General features: G+C 32.5%; 1 protein-coding gene and 1 pseudogene across 29 annotated transcripts in view; one reads left to right on the top strand and one right to left on the bottom strand.

Annotated features, from left to right (window-relative positions):
• Positions 1–27,895, top strand: part of PPIP5K2 (diphosphoinositol pentakisphosphate kinase 2) — an 80,605-nt gene that overhangs the window by 22,894 nt on the left and 29,816 nt on the right. For 25 of the 29 annotated variants that reach the window (XM_032275323.1, XM_032275287.1, XM_032275269.1 and 22 more), the window contains 14 exons: positions 300–454; positions 1,708–1,809; positions 3,012–3,173; positions 4,886–5,007; positions 6,276–6,377; positions 7,471–7,557; positions 8,271–8,346; positions 8,436–8,545; positions 9,513–9,598; positions 11,778–11,903; positions 12,042–12,163; positions 12,738–12,920; positions 22,031–22,172; positions 22,919–23,142. In XM_032275323.1, the coding sequence (XP_032131214.1) occupies positions 300–454; positions 1,708–1,809; positions 3,012–3,173; positions 4,886–5,007; positions 6,276–6,377; positions 7,471–7,557; positions 8,271–8,346; positions 8,436–8,545; positions 9,513–9,598; positions 11,778–11,903; positions 12,042–12,163; positions 12,738–12,920; positions 22,031–22,172; positions 22,919–23,142 (1,799 nt within the window). The remainder of the gene's footprint in view (positions 1–299; positions 455–1,707; positions 1,810–3,011; positions 3,174–4,885; positions 5,008–6,275; positions 6,378–7,470; positions 7,558–8,270; positions 8,347–8,435; positions 8,546–9,512; positions 9,599–11,777; positions 11,904–12,041; positions 12,164–12,737; positions 12,921–22,030; positions 22,173–22,918; positions 23,143–27,895) is intronic. The other 4 variants (XM_032275305.1, XM_032275223.1, XM_032275189.1 and 1 more) reach the window with 1 other exon arrangement.
• Positions 20,949–21,481, bottom strand: LOC116549669 (annotated as a pseudogene).

Below are 27,895 nucleotides of genomic sequence, written 5' to 3'. Positions count from 1 at the left end.
GTGGCATGCTGGAGTTATTTCTCAGTCTTTCTTGATATAATGATTTCATGTCTAACTTTGAATTCTGTGGTGTGGTAGTGTGAAATGGCAAGTCCATAAAATTTTGAAGAACTATAGCTTTTAATGCCATATATATCATAAATTTTGACACGCTAATTGCATAAACATATTTAATTAAAATCAAGTATATTATCCAAGTTTACTTTTCTTTATGGTCTTTTAGTAAAAAAGTCAATAATAATGTGGTGTCCTGATAATAAGAATATGTGATATTTCTTGCTATCGTGTTTGATTTATAGAATGTAATCTGATTGAAGGGGAAGATCATGTGGAAGTAAATGGGGAAGTTTTTCAAAAGCCATTTGTAGAAAAGCCAGTCAGTGCAGAAGATCACAATGTTTACATTTATTACCCAACTTCTGCTGGCGGTGGAAGTCAAAGACTCTTTAGAAAGGTAAAACGTTTGTAACTTTTGCATGAATAGTCTTCTTTATACATTTTGTATAAGTGTTATTAAAAACAAGCATTTAATTGATTAAATATTGAATTCTTGAAAATGTATCATTTAAAGGTAAATTCATAAAACTGATGTACTTTGTTAGAAAAGCATGGCATTATTTTAGTTATTTAATGTTTTTAAGCAGAATTTCTGCCTACAGAATGCCAGGAAAGTTACTTGACTTTTCTTTTCCCTCCCATTTGTAAATCTGTCAAACTAGAAATTCACTTAAGCAGTAGCAGTCTTTTAGAATAATGGTCCAGAAAAATAACAGCTCGTAGAAAAAGTAACACTAATAACTTTACATACATGAAAGTACACTTAATTGTACTCACGATAAAATAAATACAAATTAAATCTAGATATAATGACATTGTATTACTTTTGGATTGACAAAGATAAAAAATATTGAGGTAGTTGAGAAACAAGCACAAGGCTAAACATTGTTGGCAGAAATGAAAAGTAATATAACCTCTTAGCAACATAATTTAGAAATGTATCAGAATGTAAAATGCACATATATGTATAAAAAATAATGGAAATTCAAATTAAGAACATAATGAGATACCATTTTAACATCCATTAAAGCAGCAGATATTAAGAAGCCTAACAATAACAAGTGTAAACAAGGATATAGAACAGTAGAAACTTACACATTGCTGATGAGACCCTGCATTGTTAAAATAATTGATAAAGATTATTCATTATCTTCATAAGTTGAATTTGAGCACATTCTATCATGGAGCAATTGTACTTTTATTATATACCTTAGAAACACTCATACATGTTTGCTGTTGGGACATATAAGAATGTTGAAAGCAGCATTGTTAAAATTACCAAAGCTTGGAAAACAACCTAAACATATATTGATAGGAGAATGGATGAATTCTGGTGTATTTACACAGTGGAAAATTCTAGGGTAGTAAAAATAAACAAGTTTGAAATACATGCAGCAACCTAGATGAATCTTAGGAACATAATTCTTAGTATTTATTGTATTTCTATGCTCTTTAATATACTTATAGTAACAATAGAAACTACTATAGTGCCAAGTATATAGTAAGTTTTATTAAATATTTGTGGATTTAAAAACTGTATTTGAGAATTTCTAAGATGGAAATAGGTGGTAAATAAATTATTTGTCATTTTATCATAAAAATGAGAGAAATAATTTGCTTTTTATATCAATGGACATCTTTTGTTTTCAGATTGGCAGTAGAAGTAGTGTGTATTCTCCAGAAAGCAATGTACGAAAAACAGGCTCATATATATATGAAGAGTTTATGCCTACAGATGGTACTGATGTTAAGGTAAGGTTGATTAAATTATATTTTAATTTTATATTTCAAGCTTACCAATGATATCAGAAAAAGAAATTAACCTTTAGCTGGATACAGCCAACTTTTATTCTGGATCTCTTTCTTTTTGATTACGGATTCCTCATGTTGTTCCATGAACATCTTTGGCAGTCTGAAGCCTATTGACTCTTAAAAGTAGTGTTTTTAAATGCCTAAAACATGTAAGATTATGACGGAGACCAATTTTATTCAAATATAATAAAATATTTAAAACCAACTTTGTGTTACACATAATATGTCTTTAAAGGGGCATTACATAATAAGATACCAGAGGTAAAGGTTTAATAACAACCACAGTTTCTAAGCAGTGATTAGTGTGAGGTTTTGAGATGTTACAACTGTGATGTAATATAAAACATGTCTGTCATTTTAGTTGGTGACAAAAAAGCTCTTAATTGCTTTACCTTCAGCCAGTCTCTCTTTACCCAGAATGTTTTCAAAAGTGTAAATCTGACTATGAATCTATCCTTAAAAATTCTCTAGTGGATCCTTATTGACCACAGGATAATAACCAGATTCAAAATCCTTCCATACAAGATATTTCAGCCTGTCCTCTGTTTGTCTTATAAACCTGATTTCCTACAGTATAAACTACATCTGATTACTTGCCAAAATCTGAGTACATCATGCTGTTCATGCCTCTTTCTTTTACTTTTCTTCTCTTGTCTGCACCCAGATTCATGCCCCCATCCTTTTAAAGATTTTCTTTTCGGAGGTTTTTTTTTTTTTTTTTTTTTTTTCTATGAGTTGTATAGTTATTTGCATCTCTCATTCGTTAAACAATTTGAGGAGAGCAATCACACTGTATACTTCCAGGTATTCCCTCACAATACTCAGTATAATAGTTTTCTATAGAGAATGAAACTTCACTTTACCACTTTTGCCATATAATAATTACTTATAACCTTTCTCAATAACTGAAAATTTGGGCATGTAAAATAGAAAGATGTGTCTTTCTATTAGCCTGGATTCTGAACTATTTTTTAATGATTGTTTTTCCACTGGATTTGTTGTCTGCTGGTTACACACACACATACACATATTTATACATTTGTTTAACATTTGTGAAAGGTTTATACATTGGGTCCAGATTCACACACACACGCAAGCACACACACACACGTATTTATACATTTGTTTAACATTTGTGAAAGGTTTATACAGTGGGTCCAGATTATGCCCATGCTGAAGCTCGAAAATCTCCAGCACTTGATGGCAAGGTGGAACGAGACAGTGAAGGAAAAGAAGTAAGATATCCTGTTATTCTCAATGCACGAGAGAAATTAATTGCTTGGAAAGTCTGCCTTGCTTTTAAGGTAAGATGTTATACAAGCGTATAGATCCTTATAAAGGTAAATTCTAATTTTCTTTTTTGACTAAGACATTATTGGGGCTGATAATTAGAAAAGTAAACTGAGAAAGTAATTAGTACATCTGAATGGTTCATGTACTTTTCAAGTGATTCTTGTAGTATCAATTTATTCTTTTGTATTATATAAAAGAAAACCTGGTCAATTTATTCAGAAATTAAAATTACAGAAATGACTCATCTAACCAGAGTTTTAGGGGTATTGTCTAACATATTTTTTGAAACTGGCTTTAAGTGTTACTTTCATAGAATTGGTAAAATTTCTTTGATGAATGATAACAGTTCTTGGTGGTCTAGCCTTGGTGATTGGTTCTTTGGCCTGAAATAAGATAAAAGATGTTCATGAAAGCAATATAAAAACATTTCTTAAAAAAACTTTTTTACTTCTGACATTTGACTAATTCTCTTAATCTATATTGTTAGATTAAGATTAAATTAATCTATATTTAAGTAGAAGTAGTACAACCTTCATTTAATGAAGGATAAATATTTTACCTTTTTGAAATCTTGCCTTGAATCTATAGGTTAAAGACTAGTATATATTACTGGTTATTAAATAATAAATAATTACTTTGTGCCTTAATAATTTGAAGTGTCTTTCATGGCAGGAATGTTAGCCTATAAGTAAGTTTTAATAGCTTTATAGAAATCCTTTCATTAGACCAGGATTCCGAAAGCTGTGACATAAAATCACATTATACTCATACCTGATGATTGAACATAAAATGTAGATTAGAAAGTTCTTAGAGCCTGAGTGGGAAATTCATGCTTTTTGGCCATTTTCTTCTCCCAAATAAAGTAAATTTATTACAAGTGCTCATGAATATGTGGTATTGGGGATTTAAAAGATCACAGGATTTCAACGGGGGGTGGTGGCGCACACCTGTAATCCCAGCACTTTGGGGGACCAAGGCGGGTGGATCACTTAAGGCCAGGAGCTGGAGACCAGCCTGGCCAGCATAGCAAAATCCTGTCTCTACTAAAAATAAAAAAATTAGCTGAATGTGGTGGCATACACCTGTAATCCCAGCTACTCGGATAGCTGAGGCACAGGATCCATTGAACCTGGGAAGTGGAGGTTGCAGTGAGCCAAGATTGTGCCACTGCACTCCAGCCTGGGTGATAGAGTGACGCTCCCTCTCAAAACAAAACAAAATAACACAAAACAGATCACAGGATTTGCTCTAGAATATATCTTCAGAACTATATTCCATCCTCCCTGTTTTTTTATTTTGTTAAAGTGATACAATTTGTTAGTGTCAAGTTGTTTTTTTGATCAGAGCCTTAACAAATTTTTAATCAAATCCTTAAAAAAATTTTGCTTTTTAATCAGATCCTTACAAAATTAAAGAAGTTTTAAGATTAAATGTTAATTGAAGAAGTTTGTGATACATTATTTTTTTGGCCTCTCTAGTCCCTTATGCATTATTGTTCTACATCTACTTTATGATATAAGACTTAGTCATATAGCCTCTCTAACATATTTTCAGAGTACTTAAGTTGTGAATAATTTCTTTCATTTCTTTTTATGAAGTAGACCAATATATAGTAACATACTTTTAAGCATTTATAAAATTTGATATGTTCTGTTAGGACTGGGAAACTGTGAATCTTAATAATTTCAATGAAACTTTAAAGTTTATAACTTATTTTAAATAGCAAACAGTTTGTGGCTTTGATTTGTTGCGGGCCAATGGACAGTCCTATGTCTGTGATGTCAATGGCTTCAGTTTTGTGAAAAATTCCATGAAGTATTATGATGATTGTGCAAAAATACTTGGGTAAGAATTTAAAAATTTTTCTTTTTACCTTCATATACTTGTTATTCAGAAATCAAATAATGGTTAACATTAAATGGTCAAGTTTTTTAAGCATTCTAGAGTAAGGATTAGTGTTCATAAAAGGACACCCCTGAGGACTATGCCAGATCCTGAATTATACTTTAGCCAAAGACAGATTAATTTATGATTAGTATGGATGAAAACTTTAACTTCATATGTTTACAAATACTATAATGTATTGATTATTAGTCAAAAGTTTGTTAGAATACCTTATTCTTCAAATTTTTGCCATAAAATTATTTTTCTTCTACTTAATGATACATAACTTTCATGGAATAAATAAGCAGAGTAAAATACAAATATTTAGAATTCATGACTCTTACGTGACAACTCATTCTACAAGCCTATGTTACTTGATGATATCCTCTTAAGATTATCAAGTGAATGTAAAAGAAATTATTGTAGATAGAAATGCCATTTTTATGTTCTTCAACCTGTTCTCTTAATACCTCAATTCAGAAGACTAGCAAGGCAATAACTATTTTTAAGATGTTTCTAGGTAGATATGACAAATCCATAGGAAACTTACATTAAAAAATGTTCGATAATTGGAGCTAGATTTTAAACAGGTCGAGTATCCCTTATCCAAAATGCCTGGGACCAGAAGTGTTTTGGATTTCAGGCTTTCAGATTAAGAACATTTAACCCATAGTATGTTTCAAAGATTTACAGACTTACCCTTAAAGTGACATTAGGGGGAGTTTGCTAAATTTTAGCATGAATAAATGCTAAATTTAAACAAAGCCAAAAGTATTATAATTAAACATTTTTCCATTTTAACCCTATTACTAAAGTATAATAGTGATTTGTTAAAGATGAACACAGTATTTAGAGTTGCATTATAAGTGTTCAATAAACTGATGAGAACTTATCAGTAGCCACACAAAAGAGTCAATCTTGAATTTTAGAATGTATGTAATTATATATGATATAAATCATAGTTATTTCTTTGAATCCAATGTGGATTTATATCTTAAAACTGAAGTAAATAATCTCAAATTTGTGAAATCCCATTGATGTGTTTAATACATCAATTTATAACTGCTGATATTTATTTTTTGTTAATCAGAATTGATTCTTTGGGTTATTTTTTATGTGATATAATCACTAGATAGTTTAACTCTTATAATTCTCTATCATTGTCATTAAGTACCCAGTTTTGTCTTAAAAATGTACTAATTTTAAATATTTTCTTTTTTGTCTTGAAGAAATATTGTAATGCGAGAACTTGCTCCACAATTTCACATCCCATGGTCAATACCTTTAGAAGCTGAAGATATCCCAATTGTTCCAACAACATCTGGAACTATGTAAGTCTGAGTTATTTTCATTTAGAAATTGAGTTTCCTTTGTCGTCTGTGCTATTAGGATGAAAATTAAATTTCTGAATGATTATTAGACACTTTACTGTGTATGATTTCATATGATTCAGATCATACATGTTTATAAGGGTAAATTATACATGTTTATAAGGGTCCACTAATTGTTACAAATAAACTACTGAAACATGCCTGGATAATTATAGAATTGTTTAATCAAGCCATGAAAATAAAATAGGTACCAACAGGTGTGTTACTTAAAGGTTCATAGTGGTCTTACAACTTTTGCTCTCTCAAGCCATATCTTACATAATTAGAACAGTATTGCCAAAATGTTTCATAACATTCTATTAATAAAAATTATTCCTTTAAATTTATATTAGTTGACTGAATGCTTTTTATTCACGACTTAGATATTTATATTACCATGTTAAATATTGTCAGATGTACTAATAGAGGGGGAACTAATTGTGTTTTTAATCAGCATTTTTCATACTTATTTAACACAAAAGTGTTAAATACAGTTTCTTCAGGTAGTTCAATTAGTATCTTGCAGGGTTATGTTCTGCAGCTCACATCTTTGGCAAACACTAGATTATACCTCTTAATTCTAGCATACTTCTAAGATGATTTTATCTTCCAGAAATTTGAGTTTTAAATACTTGTTTTCCTTACATGGGCAAAATTTGGCAAATACATAAATACATCATGTAAAGTTTTATTTTAGTTGAATGAAGTCTCAGTCTGTAATGATCTAATGCTACAGAGCAGATACTTAATAAAGCTCAAAAATTGTAGTTCATCTACTTTTATCCCAGAGTTAATGTAGCCATTTCCAGAGAAGAAAAGGTTATATTCTATTATATAGCTTAATATCACCCCCCTCCTCCAGCTTCTTAAGTTCTTTTTAGTATTTGATTTTATTAAGACAAGACTAGATTGTTACAGTATTATTCTTCATGGGAAAGATCTTGAAATGGTAAAAGATGGCCCTAAATAAATGACTAAATTTTCATATTAATCTGAATTATACAACACAAAGCTTTTTTAGAGAATTAAGAACATATATATTTTTTCATTTTAGGATGGAACTTAGATGTGTTATAGCTGTTATACGTCATGGGGATCGAACACCAAAACAAAAAATGAAAATGGAAGTGAGGCATCAAAAGTATGTTTTAAGATAAATACTTTAACATGTATGATAAAATTTTAAGATTTCTGATAAGTGGTCAACTCTTTTGATTAATACATCATATAGAAAAACTTTTATCTACCATCTCTTGGCCATTTATGTTTAAACCAGGGATGCGTACAAACTTCATTTAAAATATGTTCATTAGTATCTAAAGTTATTGTGGCAATATTCATAAGTATCAGTCAGCTCTGGCTTTTATTTATTGTCATAAGGGTGTTCTATTTAATCTTTGCTTATCATTCTCTTGTATTGCATTCTAAGAGTCAGTAATCTCTCAGCCCTTTAGAAGAAAATTAGTAGAATGGAAGTTTCTGTTATTTCTATCCATTGTTTGATTTGGAGATGATAAATTTTGAAAACCTGAGCCATTATGTATGTGTTTACAGAAGTATTTTTCAATGTGTATGCAGTGACTTCAGAAAATATATAATATTTTGAATTAATTATATGTTTGGTTTCCATGAAAAAAACTTTGAAAAGTAATACGGTGATTATTAGTTTGGTATCATTTAGGAAAGTACTAAGTTTCATCAGTCATGTATAGTGAAAGAGGAAACACAGTACTTGAAATCCATAGATCCTAAGTTCTAATCCCATAGGTCATCATTTATTATTTGTTAGTTTAAAAATATGTTGATAATGTTGATTATTGCAAGAGACTAACAGTGCTCTGTCTTTTCTATAAGATTTTTTGATCTTTTTGAAAAATGTGATGGATATAAATCAGGGAAATTAAAACTCAAAAAACCAAAACAGTTACAGGCAAGTATATTTGCTTTCTTGTTGAGTTTTAAGTTTTTTTAATGGTGAAATTACATAAAAATTAAATTTTTTGTAAATTTATTTTATAGGAAGTGCTAGATATTACACGACAGCTTCTTATGGAGCTGGGGCAAAATAATGATTCGGAAATTGAAGAAAACAAGTCAAAACTTGAACAACTTAAGACTGTATTAGAGATGTGAGTAACTTTTTGAAACCCTTAATTGCAGTACTACATTACGCTCTTTTTTATGTATGTGATTTTCCATTTTAATTGCTTTCACATTCTGATCTTTTTACTCTTTGTATTACTATAGTTGGGGAGACATGAAGGAAAATCTAATGTGAAAGAAATAGATAATTGTATTGAAGGTTTTAATTTTAGTTTTAATTTTGGTGAGAAGATTAAATGAGGACATCAAATTTGTGTCTTCTGTGAGATACTGCTTAGAATCAAGGCCACATTGCTAACTTGACCACAGATTCATTGCAGTTTAAATATAAAAAATTTGAACTTTGCCTTAATCATGTAAAATGGATACCCACCAATATTCCCATTATAGCTTTACATTTTTAACCTCTTATAATCTTATTTCCTTTATTTTTAGATATATGTATCTGTGTTTTTACATATTACATATTTCTATACTTTAGCTCTTCAGAGTTGTCTTTTTTTGTAAAGTTTTTTTTTTTTTTTTGAGACAGGGTCTTATTCTGTCACCCAGGTTGGAGTCAGTGGTACCATCTTGGCTCACTGCAACCTCTGCCTCCCAGGTTCAAGTGATTCTCGTGCCTCAGCCACTCAAGTAGCTAGGACTACAGGTTCACACCACCACGTCTGGCTGATTTTTGTGTTTTTAATGGAGACAGAGTTTCACCATTTTGGCCAGGCTGGTCTTGAACTCCTGACCTCAAGTGATCCGCTCACCTCAGCTTCTCCAAGCGCTGAATTACAGGCATGAGCCACGACGCTCAGCCATTTAATTTATAGAAAAACATCTTTGTTTTTAATGTGGTTAGAATGATTATATATGACATTTTTTTTTTTTTTTTTGCTGGAATATTTTGAAGAATTAAACAGGCACGTACAAGTAGGAGGGAGCATTAATATTTGATAATTAGATTTTCTCTTCATGGTCTATTCTGTTTGTCATTTTATTTTTCAGGTATGGTCATTTTTCTGGAATAAATCGTAAGGTTCAGTTGACCTATCTCCCTCACGGTTGTCCTAAAACATCTAGTGAAGAGGAGGGTATGTCATTCTTAATGCTTATACAGTAGTTTTACTTACATATAGTAACTTGCTGGTCACTGTTGATTACCTTTGGACCATCTTTTGCTTAGTAGTTTAGGTACTGGCATGGTGAGAAAAATAAAGTAGAATTATCTTAGCTGTGCTTCCTTTTCTTTAAATAAAGGATAGATTTTTCTTTTAGATTACCTATTCTTTAAATAAAGGATACATTTCATTATTCTGAAAACTACATAGGACATCCCTTTAACTATGGGATTGTTTCAGAAAATGTATGTATTTATAACTAAGTGTTATTTAATGGGCCCCTTACATCACCTTTTGTTAGAAGAGGGCAGAGTATGTAAGAAGAAAGTTCAAGAAGAACAAAAAGACTTTGAAAAAATATACAACTAACCTGTTTCTAAAATAAATGGATATTTTCCTCCACCCAGTAAACCAGAATAAGTCTTTAAACAAGTTTAGTCTCCTAAGAACAGTCAGCATACAAGTTCATAAATGCATTTACCTTTCAAAAGAGAAGGATAGGGATTGTAGAAGTCATTCATAGAGAAATGCAGATGGCCAATAAAATAATAATGGTAATAATGATAATCTCTCTTGTCTATCATCTTGGCAAAGTGTTTTCTTCATTTCTGTTTTAAACTGGTAATAAAGTCTGCTGATAAGAATTCATTGAGACAGGATTTCAGTTTACTAGTAGAAGTATAAATTGGCATAGTTTTTTGAAATGTAATTTGGCAATTTATCAAAAACTTCAAAAAATGTTCTTATGCTTTCACCTTAATTCTATTTATCAGAATCTATCCCAAAGAAGTAATCAGATGTTCAGGGAAAGATTAATCTAGAGGGATTTTCACTTATAGCAGCAAAAATTAAAATGGTGATTATCTTAAATATAGATACAAATGTATATTAATCTTTATATATTTATTTTAACATTTGATATATTGCTCTTATCACACCTCATGGCTAATAGGAATACAGGTGAATTTTCTATATCTTAATGTTTATGATCAAAAACATTCTATAAACAAACATTTTAAAAAGTTACAACTAACTTTCCTTCCATGAAATAATATTGGTCTACATGGCAAGCTCATAGAACTGCTAACTAGCTGCAGGGGAAGGGGTGATTTCTTCTCACCTTTAACAAATCATTATTAAGTTTTTTCAGTGCTTATAATGCTTATTTTTAAATTACTTCTGTTTTCAGAACTACACAGATCTTAAGACCATGAAAAGGAGTAGAACAAAATTAAGAACAGGAACTCATTAACTTACGGTATCTTCTTTGTCCAAGAAAATACTCTGATGTGGAACATGCAAAGATTCCACAATTTCAGATTTAAAAAACTGCTCTTGATTACCTTTGTTTGCATAAATGTATCAGATTGCATAAAATTTAAATTAGAATAAATGTTAGGCCCTGTCATCTTACATCTTCCTAAAAATGATGTAAATCACCGATTTCCAATCTTAAAAGCATATGTATCTAGGGCACGGTGGCTCATGCCTTATTCCCAGCACTCTGGGAGGCCGATATGGGTAGATCACTTGAGGTCAGGAGTTTGAGACCAGCCTGGCCAATATGGTGAAACCCCATCTCTACTAAAAACACAAATATTAGCCAGGGACACACCACTGCACTCCAGCCTGGGCAACCAAGCAATGCTGTCTCAAAAACAAAAACAAACAAACAAAACATACATATCTTCTTCACTTAAACTAATATATTTTCCTTTATGGGACAGCACTGCAAAAAGTGCTTGATATCAAGACAGATAAAACCTGGATTCTGGCATCAAGAATCTATTAATCCAGCAGACATAGCACAACTAAATTAAATACATTGAAGAAATTACTATGAGATCAGGAAAGGGAGAAACATTACATCCCTGAAGAAAATTGGGAGTCATTTTTCTAAAGTATAAGAGAGATTTTCAAATTTCAGTAAGATTTAAACAGGTATAGCAAGGGGGTATTCCTGATAGAAGCAACTGCATATAAACAGCATTAGGGAACATATGTGCAATAGCATTTAGGGAACAAAATATTTTACATGTGATGTGGGCCATATTTCACTGCAAAGAGAGCACAGAGAAAAAACTAATCTTAAGACAAGTCTGTTTAAAAAAATAAACTTAACATTTGTTTTATTCGTTCATATGTATTATAGACAGCCGAAGAGAAGAACCATCTTTACTTTTGGTTCTAAAATGGGGAGGTGAATTAACTCCTGCAGGCAGGGTCCAGGCTGAAGAACTTGGAAGAGCTTTCAGGTGTATGTATCCTGGAGGTCAAGGTAAATCTTAGAGTTTTCTTTAATTTGACTAATTTCATAAATTGTATTTTGAAATGCTCATCTGTGATGTCATTAAATATTTATAGAAATACAATGAAATGAAAATATAGCTGAAGTGATTTGAGGATTTTTTTTCAGGAGATTATGCAGGATTTCCTGGTTGTGGTTTACTTAGATTACACAGCACCTACAGACATGACCTCAAAATATATGCCTCTGACGAAGGACGAGTCCAGATGACTGCAGCTGCTTTTGCAAAGGTATAAGTAATTTTTTTTTTTTTTTTTTTTTTTTTTTAGAATTACTAGAGTTTTAATCTAATATCGCATCTTAAAACATTTTTGGCTGGGTGCAGTGGCTTACAACTGTAATCCTACCACTTTGGGAGGCTGAGGTGGTCAGATCACTAGAGCCCAGGAGTTTGAGACCAGCCTGGGCAACATATTAAAACCCTGTTTCTACAAAAAAAAAAATTTTTTTTTAATTGCTTGTAGTCACAGCAGTTCAGGAGGCTGAGGTGGGAGGATCCCCTAAGTGCAGGAGGTCAAGGCTGCAATGAGCCAAAATCATACCACTGCACTCTAACCTGGGCAACAGTGTGAGACCCTTGTCTCAAAAAAACAAATTTTTTTTTAATTAAGGCAATATTTAAAAATTCCATATTTGGAAATTTCAAGTAAAACCCTCAGATAACAGTAATGAACTATAGTATTAATAAAGTTTATTTATTATAAAACTTACCTTATACTTTATGAAAATCAGTATGTAACAAAATAGTTATTATTTTACATATTAATTTTTAAAACCTGTGTTTTCTTTATTTGATATGCTTAGGGGCTTTTAGCTTTGGAAGGAGAGCTTACACCCATTCTTGTTCAAATGGTGAAGAGTGCAAATATGAATGGTCTTTTGGATAGTGATAGTGACTCTTTGAGCAGTTGTCAACAACGTGTGAAGGCAAGGCTTCATGAAATACTTCAGAAAGACAGAGATTTTACTGCTGAAGATTATGAAAAGGTGGGTCTTAGCAAACTCTTTTATATTGTGAAACATCACATGCAGAAAACTGAAAAGTGCATAAAACATAAATGTAGAGCTTATTGTATTATAAAGCAAATACACATGCTATCACCCTACAGGTAAAGAAATAGAACATTGGAACAACTCTGGCTTCTGTATGCCCCTTCCCAGTTGCATCCTGTTCCCTACCTCCTCAAAAAAACTACTATCCTGACTTTTTATGTTCTTTGCATATCTATAATACTTATTTGGAGAATAAGTATAGTCTCTAGCCAGTCTAGTCTCATTTTTGGCTTTTTTCTAACTTTAAATCTATTGATTTTAATTGACAAATTAAAATTATTTAAAACATACAACACATTTTAAAATATATATGCATTGTGAAATGGCTAACTCAAGCAGATTAACATAGGTAATACCTCACATCGTTTTTATTTTTTGTGATGAAAACATTTAAAATCTGCTCCTTGGCAATTTTCAAGAATAAAATACACTGCTATTACTGTAATTACCATGTTGTACAATAGATCCCCTGAACTTACTCCTTCTATCTAACTGAAATTGTTAGATAGAAATTGACCAACATCTTCCCAACCCCTTCCCTTTTCCAACCTCTGGTTGCCATCATTTTACTCTGCTTCTCTGAGTTTAACTTTTTTAGATTTTGCATGTAAGTGAGATTGTACATATTTGTCTGTCTGTGCCTGGCTTATTTCACCTAACATGTCTTCTAGGTTCATCCATATTGCTTCTAGGTTCATCCATATTGTTGCTAATGATAGGATCTCCTTCTTTTTTAAGGCTAGATGATGATACTTCATTGTGTATATATACTATCCTTTCTTTATTCATTCATCTGTTATTGGGCAGGTTGATTCCAGATCTTATCTGTTGTGAGCAGTGCTGCAATAAACATGGGAATGTAAATATCTCCTTGACATATGATTTCATTTCCTTTGGCTATATACCTAGTAGTGGGAATGTTGGATCATATGTCTTTAGTTTTTTGAGCAGTGTTCATACTGTTACCTATAATGGCTCTACAGTATTAATTTACTTTGGCTATTTTTTAAGCTTCATATAATAGAATATGTTTTATATTTGGCTTCTTTTATTTAATACTGTATTTCTAAAATTCAACCATATTGTGAAGTAATGATCATAGTTAGTTTAATCATTACTGTGTTTCTTGTTTTCCATTTGAGGGTTGGCAGACTTTTTCTGTAAAAGCCCAGATAGTAAATACTTTATTTTAAAAAAAAATTAGACTTTGCAGTCTAAATATGGTCTCTGTTGCGTATTCTTTTTTTTTTTTTTTTTTTTTTTAACTCCTGTTTAAGCATGTCAAAACCATTCTTAGCTCATGGGCTGTGTCACAGGCCACATTTGGCCTGCAAGCTATAGTTTGTTGACCCATGTACTATTTTCTGAACATGCTACAATTTATATATGCTTTCTATTGTTGTTAGAGTTTTGGACTGTTAGGATTAAAATTGCCATGAATATTATTGTGTGCTTTCTGTGCAATGAGCATACATTTCTCTTGGGTATATTATAGGAGTAGAATTATTGTGACCATGGTATACTTATGTACAACATTGGTAGATAAAGTCAAACTGTTTTCTGAAGCTATTGAGACAATTTACACTCCCACCAGAGATCCACGATAGTTGTCATTGCTCCACATATTCTCCATTCTTGGGATTCTTAGATGATTCAGTTTTGGCCATTCTGGTGGATATACCTAGAATGTACTTGATTGTGGCTTCAATGTCTGTTGACCATTTAGATACCCTCTTTAATGAGGACAAGTCTCTTGTCCTTATTCTTTTTCTGTGAATTGTCTATGTCTTTCTTCTTGGGTGGTAGAAGTTCTTTATGTATTCTGGATATGAATTCTTTGTTATATGTATTCTAGATAACATGACCTACTCTGAGCCTTAATTATGTCTTGTCTTTTTTTTTTTTTTTTTTTTTTTTTTCTTTTTGGAGACAGGGCCTCACTGTGTCACCCAGGCTGGAGTGCAGTGGTATGATCATAGCTCACTGCTGCCTGAAACCCCTGGGCTCAGGTAATCCTCCTGCTTCAGCCTCCTGAGTAGCTGAGACTACAGATGCACACCATCATGCTCAGCTAATTTTTTTTTTATTTTCTGTAGAGGCTGGGTCTCACTATGTTGCCCAGGCTGGTCTCGAACTCCTGGCCTCAAGTGATCCTCCTGCCTTGACATCCCAAGGCTTTGGGATTACAGGCATACACCACCACGCCCAGCCAATGATGTCTTTTGATAAGCAGAAGTTCTTGTTTTTCATGATTTCCAAGTTCATTTTTTCCCCTTACAGTCAATGCATTTTAATATATTATTTAGAATATATTTTTCTTTTCTTTTTTTTTTTTTAATACTTTAAGTTCTGGGGTATGTATGCAGAACGTGCAGGTTTCTTACATCGGTATACACATATCATGTGGTTTGCTGCACCTATCAACCTGTCACCTACATTAGGTATTTCTCCTAATGCTATCCCTCCCCTAGCCCCCCAACCCCCAACAGACCCCAGTGTGTGATGTTCCTCTCCCTGTGTTCATGTGTTCTCATTGTTCAACTCCCACTTATGAGTGAGAATATGTGGTGTTTGGTTTTTTGTTCTTGTGTGTGTTTGCTGAAAATGATGGTTTCTGGCTTCGTCCATGTCCCTGAAAGGACATGAACTCATCCTTTTTTATGGCTGCATAGTATTCCATAGTGTATACATGCCACGTTTTCTTTATCCAGTCTATCATCAATAGGCATTTGGGTTGGTTCCAAGTCTTTACTATTGTGAATAGTGCTACCATAAACATACATGTGCATGTGTCTTTATAGTAGAATGATTTATATTCTTTGGGTATTCATATATATATATATATATGTGTGTGTGTATATATATGTATATGTGTATATATATATGTATATATGTATATATGTATATATTCCTATTGCTGGGTCAAATGGTATTTCTGGCTCTAAATCCTTGAGGAATTGCCACACCGTCTTCCACAATGGTTGAACTAATTTACACTCCCACCAATAGTGGAAAAGCATTCCTATTTCTCCACATCCTTTCCAGCATCTGTTGTTTCCAGACTTGGCATGATCGCCATTCTAACTGGCGTGAGATGGTATCTCATTGTATTTTTGATTTCCATTTCTCTAATGACTAGTGATGATTAGCTTTCTTTCACATGTTTGTTGGCTACATGTCTTCTTTTGAGAAGTGCCTCCTCATATCCTTTGCCCACTTTTCGATGGGGTTGTTTTTTTTCTTATAAAATTGTTTAAGTTCTTTTTAGATTCTGGTTATTAGCTCTTTGTCAGATGGATAGATTGCAAAAATTTTCTTCCATTCTGTAGTTTGCTTGTTCACTGATGATAGTTTGCTTTGCTGTGCACAAGTTCTTTAGTTTAATTAAAATATCTTTTCTAACCCTAGGCCATAAGATATATATGATCTTCTGTAAGCTTAGTGTTTTGCTCTTCACATTTATCTGCAATCCAGATAAAATTCACTTTTGTGTGTGCTGTGAGCTAAAAATATCAAGGTTGATTTTTCCCCTGCAACTCTATGTACATCTGGGTATCCCAGCGGAACATACTGAAAAGACTGTTCTTTCCCCACTACACAGAAGTACCATCTTTATTATATATGGGTGATCAGTTTCTGGATCCTGTATTCTGTTTGTTGATCCTTGTGCCAATGAATAATACCTCCCAACACCACCCTGGATCCTTCTTCAAGTGTTTCTTGGATTTTTTTTTTTTTTTTTTTTGCATTCTTAGGTAAATTTTCAAATAAGCTGGTCAAAAATACTGTTAAGATTTTTTATTTAGGTTGCGTTATACATGTAATTGGTGCAAATTTACACCTTTTTCTTTAGCCTTTCGATCTGCGAATGTAGTGTAGCTCATTTATTGAGCTATTCCTTAATATCTTTAAATGTTTTATATTTTACAGCACAGAGTTCTTGTGCATCTTTGTTAGATTTAGGTTGAGGTGATTGATACTATGCAATTATAAATGGTACCTCTTTAAAACTTTTAAAACCAGTAGTCCTTTCAAAGAACCATTGTTTAGATTTGTTAGGTCTCTGAGTTATGTGCTTATTTTCCATTTGATTAATTCTCATTGTTTAATATTTTATTTCTTCTACCTCTCTATTTTTATTTTGCTGTTTTTTGATTCTCAAAATTAATAACCCTAGATGGATACTTACTAAGTTATTAGTGTTCTGTCTTTTACAAAATATGCTCCCTAGGCCGTAAAGTTTCCTTTATGCACTCTTTTGACTGGAGTCATTTATTATATTCATAAATATAAATTTTTCCAATGGAAAAACCGTCTTAAATTCTAGGCCCACTTTCTGGATCACTGACCTTTGAGTTTTGCTTCCATAATTCTTTACTACCTTGTTATTTTGCAGATTCCTTAAAGCATAAGTATAGAAATTCTTTGCCTGAATTTTTACTTACCTTCAGTGGATATATTAATCCAAACTACCTAGTTCATTATAACCAGAAGTAGAATTGCACTTTATATTTTTTATATTTGTAGAAACTTACTTGATGTGGTTAAATAACTTGCCAAGATAAATGCCAAAACTGGAATGTGGGACTATATTTTTATTGATGACTTTGATTCATTGTTTAATAAATGGTGTTGGGAAAACTGGCTAGCCATGTGCAGAAAGCAGAAATTGGACCCCTTCCTGACACCTTACGCATTAATTAACTCCAGATGGATTAAAGACTTAAATGTAAGACCTAACACCGTAAAAACCCTAGAAGACAACCTAGGCAAAACCATTCATGACTAAAACACCAAAAGCATTGGTAACAAAAGCCAAAATAGACAAATGGGATCTAATTAAACTCCAGAGCTTCTACACAGCAAAAGAAACAATCATTAGAGTGAACTAGCAACCAACAGAATGAGAAAAAATTTTTGCAATCTACCCATCTGACAAAGGGCTAATATCCAGAATCTACAAAGAACTAAAACAGATTTACAAGAAAAAAAACAAAGGGCTAATATCCAGAATCTACAAAGAACTAAAACAGATTTACAAGAAAAAAACAAACAAACCCATTCAAAGGTGGGTAAAGGACATGAACAGACACTTTTCAAAAGAAGACATATATGAGGCCAAGAAACATATGAAAAAATGCTCATCATCACTGGTCATTAGAGAAATGCAAATCAAAACTACAGTGAGATACCATCTCATGCCAGTTAGAATGGCGATCATTAAAAATCTGGAGACAACAGATGCTGGAGAGTATGTGGAGAAATAGGAACACTTTTACACTGTTGGTGGGAGTGTAAATTAGTTCAACCATTGTGGAAGACAATGTGGTGCTTCCTCGAGGACCTAGAAATAGAAATTCCATTTGACCCAACAATCCCATTACTGGGTATATATCCAAAGGATTATAAATCATTCTGTTTTAAAGACACATGCACACGTTCATTGTGGCACTGTTTACAATAGCAAAGACCTGGAACCAACCCAAATGCCCATCAAAGGTAGACTGGACAGGGAAAATGTGGCACATATTCACCATAGAATACTATGCAGCCATAAAAAAGAATGAATTCATGTCCTTTGTAGGGACGTGGAGGAATCTGGAAACCATCATTCTCAGCAAACTGACACAAGAGCAGAAAATCAAACACTGCATGTTCTCACTCATAGGCAGGTGTTGAACAATGAGAGAACACATGGACACACAGAGGGGAGCATTACACACTAGGGTCTGTTGTGGGGGAATAGGAGAGGGACAGCAGAGAGTAGGGAGGTTGAGGAGGGATAACATGGGGAGAAATGCCAGATATAGCTGATGGGGGGATGGAGGCAGCAAACCACATTGTCATGTGTGTACCTATGCAACAATCCTGCATGTTCTTCACATGTACCCCAGAACCTAAAGTGCATTATATATATGACTTAAAAAAATTCATTACAAGGGCATAATAGAATAGTGGTTAAGAGCACCAGTCTGTAGCTAGACTACCTGCATTTGAGTCCTGCTCCTTCACATCCTAGTGGTTTGTTCCTTAAGCAAGTGGCTTAACCTCAGTTCAGTAACCCATCTGGGAAAAGATAATAATAGATGCCTAGAATTATTACATGTAAATATGTGTCAAGTGGTCAGAACCATGTTTACACATATTAAGAGTGTCAGTAGATTATCATCAAATTCCACTAAGTTAGAGTATTTCTGCTAAATTTTCTTTATGGATAATGACAGCTAAGGTTTAATGGTTTTAACATGGGGCCAGGTGCCATGGCTCACGCCTGTAATACCAGCACTTTGGGAGGCCAAGGCAGGTGGATCACTAGAGGTCAGGAATTTGACACCAGCCTGACCAATATGGAGAAACCCTGTCTCAAAAAAAAAAAAAAAAAAGAAATGAATAAATAATATTTTTAACATAAATTCTTAATCTACTTCCTTCTTGATCTTATTACTATACAGTTCACCCTTGGACAGTGTTGGGTTTAGAAGTGCCAATCCCTCTCACAGTAAAAAAACAAAACAAAAACAAAAAACCCGTGTGTAACTTTTGACTCTTCAAAAACTTAACTCCCAAGTCAAGCCTACATTTGACTAGAAGCTTTAGCAATAACATGAACAGTCAATTGACACATACAAAGGGTCTTTAAAAAGTTAATGGAAAATGCTCATTATGAAAAATATATATATACACAAATTTCAACTCTTTTTAACACTAAAATAAACTCACATTAATTGGTTATAACATGTCTGAATGGGATTTAGTTTGAGGCACTAATAAGAGTAAGGCTTCAGTTTGAAGAGAGTCTCTGTAAGGGCTACATGAGTTCTGCTAATATTGAAAAAAGAACCAAGAGCAAATTTATGGTGAAGCTTAGTGAAAAAAAATGGTGAAATCATACTTTACAAAAAGGTTATAGGAACAATTTCCCAAAGAAATCACTAGTATACCAATGGATAACTAGTTTTAAGATGGGAGGAGATGATGTTGAAGATGAAGCCCGCAATGGCAGACCGTCCACATCAATTTGCAAGGAAAAAATTAATCTTATTCATGCCCTACTTGAAGAAGACTAACGATTAACATCAGAAACAATAGCCAATACCGTAAATATTTCAGTTGGTTCAACTTACACAGTTCTGACTGAAAAATTAAAATTTAGCCAATTTTCTGCTTAATTTGGAGTACCAGAACTGTTGTGCTCAGATCAGTTGTAGACAAGAGCAGAGCTTTCAACGGAAATTTTAAGCAAGTGGGATGAAGATCCTGAAGCATTTCTTTGAAGAATTGTAACAGAAGATGAAACATGGTTTTACCAGGATGACCCTGAAGACAAAGCACAATCAAAGCAATGGCGACCAAGAGGTAGAATTGGTCCAGTCAAAGCAAAAACAGACTAGTCAAGAACAGAGGTCATGGCAGTGGTTTTTTTTGTAATGCCCAAGGCATTTCTCTTGTTGACTTTCTGGAGGGCTAAAAAGCAATAACATCTGCTTATCATGAGATTGTTTTGAGAGAGTCAGCCAAAGCATTAGCAGAAAACATCCACAAAATCTTCACTACATAGTCCTTCTCCATCATGACGATGCTTCTGCTTATTCCTCCCAACAAGGACAGTTTTGGGAGGAGATCATTAGGCATCTACCTTGTGGTCCTGATATGGCTCCTTCTGACTTCTTTTTGTTTCCTAATCTTAAAAAAAATTTAAAGGGCACTCATTTTTCTTCAGTTAATAATGTTAAAAAGACCCCATTGACAGGGATAAATTCCCAGGATCCTCAGTTTTTTAGGAATAGACTAATTGGAGTAAATGTCTGATATTACTGCTTACAAAAGTGTCTTGACCCTGACAGACCTTATGTTGAGAAATGAAGTTTTTTACTTTTATTTATTTATTTTGGTATAATTACTTTTATTTTTAATATCCAGAATATGTAACATAAGGACCAGAGCCTCCTCCTGGACTCAATTTTATAAATTCTTGATTGGTTGGTGAGGCCAATAGGAATACTTTTGCTTGTCCAATTTGGTTTCTGGGAAAGCTTCATTCAAGTACTCAGTGGTCATCTGTTCAAATGGAATTAATTTCTTAATACTTCTCCATCTGTTTCTCATATTCTACAACCCTGGCCTTTGAGAAAGACACCACTTTGCACGAGACTTCACATTTTCTATTTCTTCAGTATCCACCAGGGCAGTATATGGATCCTCTGGTAGAGGAATCTTCAGGGCATTAAACTTCTCAAAGTCATCCACCAAGCCTGCCTTGGCCACATTGGCCTTGTAGTAAGCCCAGTCAATAGATGGTGGATTCTCAGATAAAGCAGCCAACCTGGAGGTGAGGATATCATTCCAGGATTTCAGGGAATTAGCAATGGCCTTTTGGTTTTGGGGTATGATCTCCCAAAAAGCTATCCAGTCAATGGTTTTTAGAGCAAGTTTTTGCCCAGCCATCTTGGGATCCTTCATGGACCCCAGCTGCCCACTATCCACAGCCTACTTTTATCTTTTAATTCAATTTTTCCACATGCTTTTTGGAAGTTCCCAGTATTTTTTATTATATATTCTAGTCCTTCAATAGAGTGAGCAAGAAAAAAGAAAATATTAAGAAAATTCTAGAGTGAGCTAGAGAAAAGAAAATATTATTAAGAAAATTGGAAGGAAGAGGAAAATATATTTACTATTTCCTAAGGGGAAGTGGATCATCATAGAAGTCTTCGATCTTCATCTTTATTTTCACATTGAGTAGGCTGAGAAGAAGAAGGAAGAGGAGGGGTTGGTCAGTTGTCTCAAGGGTGGAAGGAGTGAAGGAGGTGCAAGGGGAGGCAGGAGAAGCAGCACATTTTGGTGTAACTTTTAGGGAAAAACCCTGCATATATGTGGTCCTGTGCAGTTCACATTTGTGGTGTTCAAGGGTCAGCTGTATTTTGGGGTCATTTTAATTTCTGCTATGGAATTATTCTCCAGCTGCTGGAAAGTTTTGTATGTGTATGTTGTTCTCTTAGACAGTTAGGTATAACCAGATATAAAATATATACTTTGCTCATTTGTAGCTTACTCCATCTGGAAGCATTTCTGTTATCAAATCAATGCATTTAATTAAAAATCCTGTGAAGACCTGTGATAAAGTTTATTCCTTAATTCAGAGTTTGACTTCTCAAATCAGACATCGAATGGAAGATCCCAAATCATCAGGTAAATGTTCTTAGAGCATAGAACAGATAAAAGTTACTATTCAATTAAGCACCAATTAAGATGGACCAATCTTAAGAAATCAAGCCTCTCTTGAGAGCTATGTATAGTATGAGTTAATGTATAGCCAGCAAAATAATATTGGCTAAGTTATAGTGGTTTTTATCCATGACAGCATTAAAGAGAAAATAAAATATTCTCATTTGATTATCTTATTATGCAGCATTGCCATATAGTTAAGCAGTGAGTAGGCAGGGTAATAAGAAGGAGCAAGCAACAGGAAGGTGACTTGGGCTCTGGCCCCAAAGCTTACTTGGTTAGTAACTTAGACAACTCTGGCATCTTGGTTTTTTCTGGCAGAAAATGGATCATTTAGACTGTTTTGAATGTCTGAGGTTCCTTTCTGCTAAAGATAGTTTGCCTATTCACTTAGTTATGTAAATCTAATAAAAATAACAGTACATAAATATATGAGCTTAAAAGAACTTTGTTATAATTGTTGCTCTTTTTCTTCTTATTGTTATTAAAGTCTATAATATATGGAAAAAATCTTTTACAAGCCCACTTTCTAACCTTTTGTCTAAGTCTGTAAAAAACGTGGTTGCTAATAGTGTATGTCTATAGTAACTCTATAACTTCGTACAGTTGCGTTTTTGAGATTTTAAAAAGTTTCTAATTACTAACATTTTAATATGTATTCTAAATTAGATTTTTAAGTTGCATAAACTAAAAATGTTATGTTGTTTTAGATATTCAGCTTTACCATAGTGAAACATTGGAGCTCATGCTACGTAGATGGTCCAAGTTAGAGAAAGACTTTAAAACAAAGAATGGAAGATATGATATTAGTAAAATCCCTGATATATATGACTGTATAAAATATGATGTCCAGCATAATGGTTCCTTGAAATTAGAAAACACAATGGAGTTATATAGGCTTTCAAAGGCATTAGCAGATATTGTTATCCCTCAGGTAAGTCATTCTTAAGAATCAATTTTTTTTTTTAATATTGAATAAATAGATACTTTAAAAATGTCTGTTGGTGGATAAAAAGGAGGTAATTGGTTTTTATGTCCTTGGAAAACCAGTAACTTTAAAGAGGAAATTATGTAATTATGAATTTATATTTTAAGCTTCTTATGGTTGTTTTAATCACATTATTTGATTTTCTAATAGTTTGATTATAGTGACTTTTTTTTGAAGACTATATTTATTAGAGTGGCTTTAGGTTCACAGCAAAATCACACAGAAGGTACAAAGATTTCCCATATGCTCCCTGCCTCTACATAGCATGTCCTCCCCCGATTATTATTGTCCCCCACCAGAATGGTGCATTTGTTATAACTGATAGACCTACACTGACATATCATCCAGAGTCCATAGTCCATTAGGGTTCACTCTTGGTGTTGTACATATGGGTTTTGGCAAATTTATAATGACGTGTCTATCATCATAGTAGCATACAGAGTATTTTCACTGCCATAAGAATGTAGTAGATTTTTAAATTTTAAGAATTAATACTCTTAGTAATAATATGTGAACAAACTAAACAATGGAAAACAGTATGGAATAAATAAATTATTGAACACTGTTGTGTGTCTACCATGTATATAATGAAAAACATGGGGAGTAAGACATAAAGATAGTTATGGCCTTAATGTAAAATTTTTTTGCAAGTCTTTTTACTTTATGCAAAAGCATTTTGAAAATAATGTTTAGAGGTCAACATATACATAATTGTTCTTTTAGGGGACATGAATCTTTTCATTATGGGAGAATAAAAATAAAGGTGTAACAAGAATCCAAATAACTAAAATGCAATTAAACAGAATTAGATTGATAATAAAGGCGTAGGTGATAAAACATATTGAGATCAGGAATATGTTAGAAGAGCACAGTTCCAGATGCTGTTTTTGTACCTTCTTTCAACTCAGTACAAGATTATTTGGATATTGTAAAGAGGAGATTGGAGTAGATCAGATATTCCAACTGTGGACTACATCAAGTTCGAAAGCCAGAAAGTACAAAATACATAAAAAAAAGATTATGAAAAAAGTTCAAAAAGCCTAACTTACAAATATGCATGTATAAAAATGATTAAAAGAACAGCATCCCTTTCCTAATATTCATAGACAGTACAGGAAAAACTATAGATTTTGAAAAACTGAGAATTCAGGCAGTAGTACAACTTACCTCTAGGTATTTGTATACATGTTAACAATTAGCTTGTTTCTTCAACATGAAAGAGAACTATACATTTGTTTGGTCAAATATATAATATAGACAGTTTTAGGTATTACTTTATGAATCTGTGATTTTAAAAGTTATTTTTAAAAGAAGATGAAAATATCTCAGACTTTAAGAATATGTCTTTAGGCCTTAATTACATTTACTTAGGAAACAGGACTCATCCCCTCACAGTTTCTTTCATTTACCAAATGAAAAAGGTAAGTTTTATTCTGTAAAAGATAAGTTTTATTTTGCATAATAAGTTTTGGTTTTATAAGTATGCTTTTTAACAATTAGCTCTGAATATAAGACTTTAAGATTATTTATGGAGGTTATAAGCACTTTTCAAGGTAGGCTTTCAATATTTCTGAATGTATCACCTACTCAGAGGCCAAATAAATACACAATGCTTTGTCTAATGTTTAGCATAACCATGCCTGTGCCATTGCATTGCTTATTTAATCTCACCCCTCTACTCTTTCCATTATATATACTAAATATTTTACAATTGTGAATAAAAATTGGTCTCTAAAAGCCGAGACCAAAAGAAAACTCAAGTGTTAATGGTGTTTTTGATCATCATTTCTCCTCCTTAGATGGTGTATGTATTTCATGTGTATTGTTTATATAGTTAAAGACATTTTTCACCACATCCTTGTAACTTAAATATTTATAATTAATTTTTAAAAATATCAGAAGAAGCAGTAACGCTTAGTATGTTATAAAGGAGTTGAGTCATCATTTGTATCTCTCAAAGTAATTCTTAAAAGCTCAGCTGTTCTCAGTCTATTACAGTAATTCTCTTTGCTGCAATTAGGTTAGTTCTTCACGATGGTCTGAGAATTTATTTGAAGACAACTCTAAAATTATTTTTCTTGGATGAGTTATTTTTGAAATTGTTTGACTCTTCAGACAAAATTATGCCCAAGTTTACAGAAATCAGTTCTGTTTTTGGTAAATTCATAATTTTAAAAGAAGAAGTCTTTTCATATGCTTTTCTGGAGTCCTGAGATTTTTTTATAATTTGAGGAGAGGACAGCTTTGGGTTTATCTTCCTAACTTTTTCATTTGACAATCTTTATTGTAACAGAAACTTTGGAGGTTTTTTTTTTTTTTCAGAGTGTTAAATCAGTTCAATAAATATTATTTTGCTTTGTTACTTTAGCCCTCACAAATCCAAAAACTGTAGATAGAAGGCAGGTATTTTTAATCACCAAAAAGATAACTTAACAATTATAAATATATTTACAGTAATTTATAATGAAATGTGATTTGTAATGGAAAAAAATAGAATTTTGCATACATAGTTCTCAAGCAAATAAAGAATATTTCAAGCTTCGAGACTTGACTCAGTCAAATAATATAAAATTTTAACTTGTTTAGAATAAACCAATGTAGATTAACAGGGTATCACTGTCTGTGCAAGAGAAATGTATATACATGCATTCTGGTGTACTTCAAATTGATACTATGCCTTAAAATAACAGCTTCTACTCTTACATTGATTGATTAATTCTTATGCCTATGCTATGTGAATTATGTAATTCCAGTCATAGCTAGGCTTAAGTGAAACATAGAATCTGTTTTAGTTATTTTAACAGTAAAACTAATTTTGATAAGTGTTGATGCTATAATAGAATCAAAATTTCAGATGTTAACCAGGCTTAATCCTCAGAAAATTGGGTCCCTGGTTTAAAAATAATGAATTATAGCCATGATGGTATGGTGGTAAATAAAAACATTTAAAGACAAAATTTGATGTTAAAATTATCTTAATTGAGATGACACATATTAATTGAAGTTTGAAGATGTTTTGTTTGGTTATCTGTAGATTATGAAATGCAAACAGTTCTTTACAGTAGCATTTGCCAAAGAAAGTTCAATGACATTCTCATTGAAATCACCATAGAAAGTCTTCAAGTAGCTTTATCTGGTATTTTAATCAGTTCTATTTGTGGCACAAATATTGTAACTACATATGAGAACTTGGATATCTAAAAGTTCTTTGGTCCTAATAGACAGAGGCAGATGAGCAAAATATGTCACTGTTTTGAATAGAGAGATTTCTTGATTATAAAAATAATCTCTTTGTTATAAAACTAGAGAATACAGATAGAGCAAAAAAATTACTCTAACATTACCAACAAAAGCAAAGCTTATCAATGTTTTGGAATATTCTTAAAGGCCTCTTTCCTTAAATTTATTTACATATAATTTTTTCCATAAATGCATATATATAGCAAATACATTCTTTACAAAAAACTGGATCAGAAAAAGCATACTATTTTACAACCTAATTTTTTCCTTCATTTAGCCTAAAGAACTTCTTTCCATGCCATTAAAGCTATATATACACTATTATTCCTGATGGCTGAATGTTGTGAATGTAAGAATAATTAATTTAACCAACTCGTATTTGGAAATCTAAACTTTTAAAGTTTGTTTCACTCTCTTTGCACCTGTCTTTCCATTCACTCAAGACCATTTCTCTAGCTTCAGAAACTTTAACCAGTTTTTACCCAGACCAGCAGTGTGTGAAAATCCATTTTCTCACACCTTGTTAATAACAAATTTTTAAAAAATTATTTCCCTGATGATTTTTTAATTCCAACATTTTTCTTTCATTTACGCATAAACACACTGTTGCATATTCACTATTTAGTTGTCTACATTGGCAAGATTATCGAACCAACTTAGCTTTAGTTTAAGGTAAATCACCCCAAGAAGTTTTTTTTTCCATAGGTCTTTCATCTGTAATCAGTCAGCATTTTCTTTATTAGGCAGTTTTGAGATCTATTGTCTATACTGATGTTATTCCATGTGAATCTTTCTGGAGGTATCTGGTAGCAGGAAATAGCCTTTAAGTTGAGATATCCTAGAATGAATTTGAAGAGAGAAGGTATGTGTGTTTCTTCCCTCTTCCCTGTTCTCTCTTCTTTCCCACTCTACCCCCACGTTTCTCCCTTCTATCTTTCTCCTCTTTTACTACTTTGAACTATAATTGTCATTGTAATTAATCTTAAAATTACCATGTTTTCTGGACACTCACATTTTGCTAATTCCTTACAAATCCAATTAACTCATAATGATTATGTAATTAAATTTGATAATTTCATGGAATGTTTGCTCACCAGAAGCTAAAACTTTTAAAATATTGGCCAAAGGTTTTGAAGAATATGTCAGCCTTTTAAATCTTTGACATGTGGAAAGATAAAAATCTCAAGGTTTAATTTTTTTTCATATATTTATTACATATTGTGCTTTAGTGTTTGCAGCCTAATCCACATTTCTTTTAGGGCTGTTTTTACATTTAAAACCTTCTGACATAGCGAATACTAGTCATAAAAATTACATTCATCCATTCATTCTCCCCCTTCAGAAGTTAATGGCTTTTGTTCAGTTCCACCTCAAAATCCTTCCAATTATACTTAATAGTTTGAAAATCATACATTTGCAATTGCAAAAAATATAAACTGGGAGTTATCCAATATTCAAA

The sequence above is a fragment of the Sapajus apella genome, unplaced genomic scaffold (genome assembly GCF_009761245.1).
Source record: "Sapajus apella isolate SASKATOON/1434 unplaced genomic scaffold, GSC_monkey_1.0 scaffold1, whole genome shotgun sequence".
NCBI classification, from domain to species: Eukaryota; Metazoa; Chordata; class Mammalia; order Primates; family Cebidae; genus Sapajus; species Sapajus apella.
Note: the sequence above shows the minus strand (reverse complement) of the source record. Positions and strands in the feature narration are given on the sequence as shown.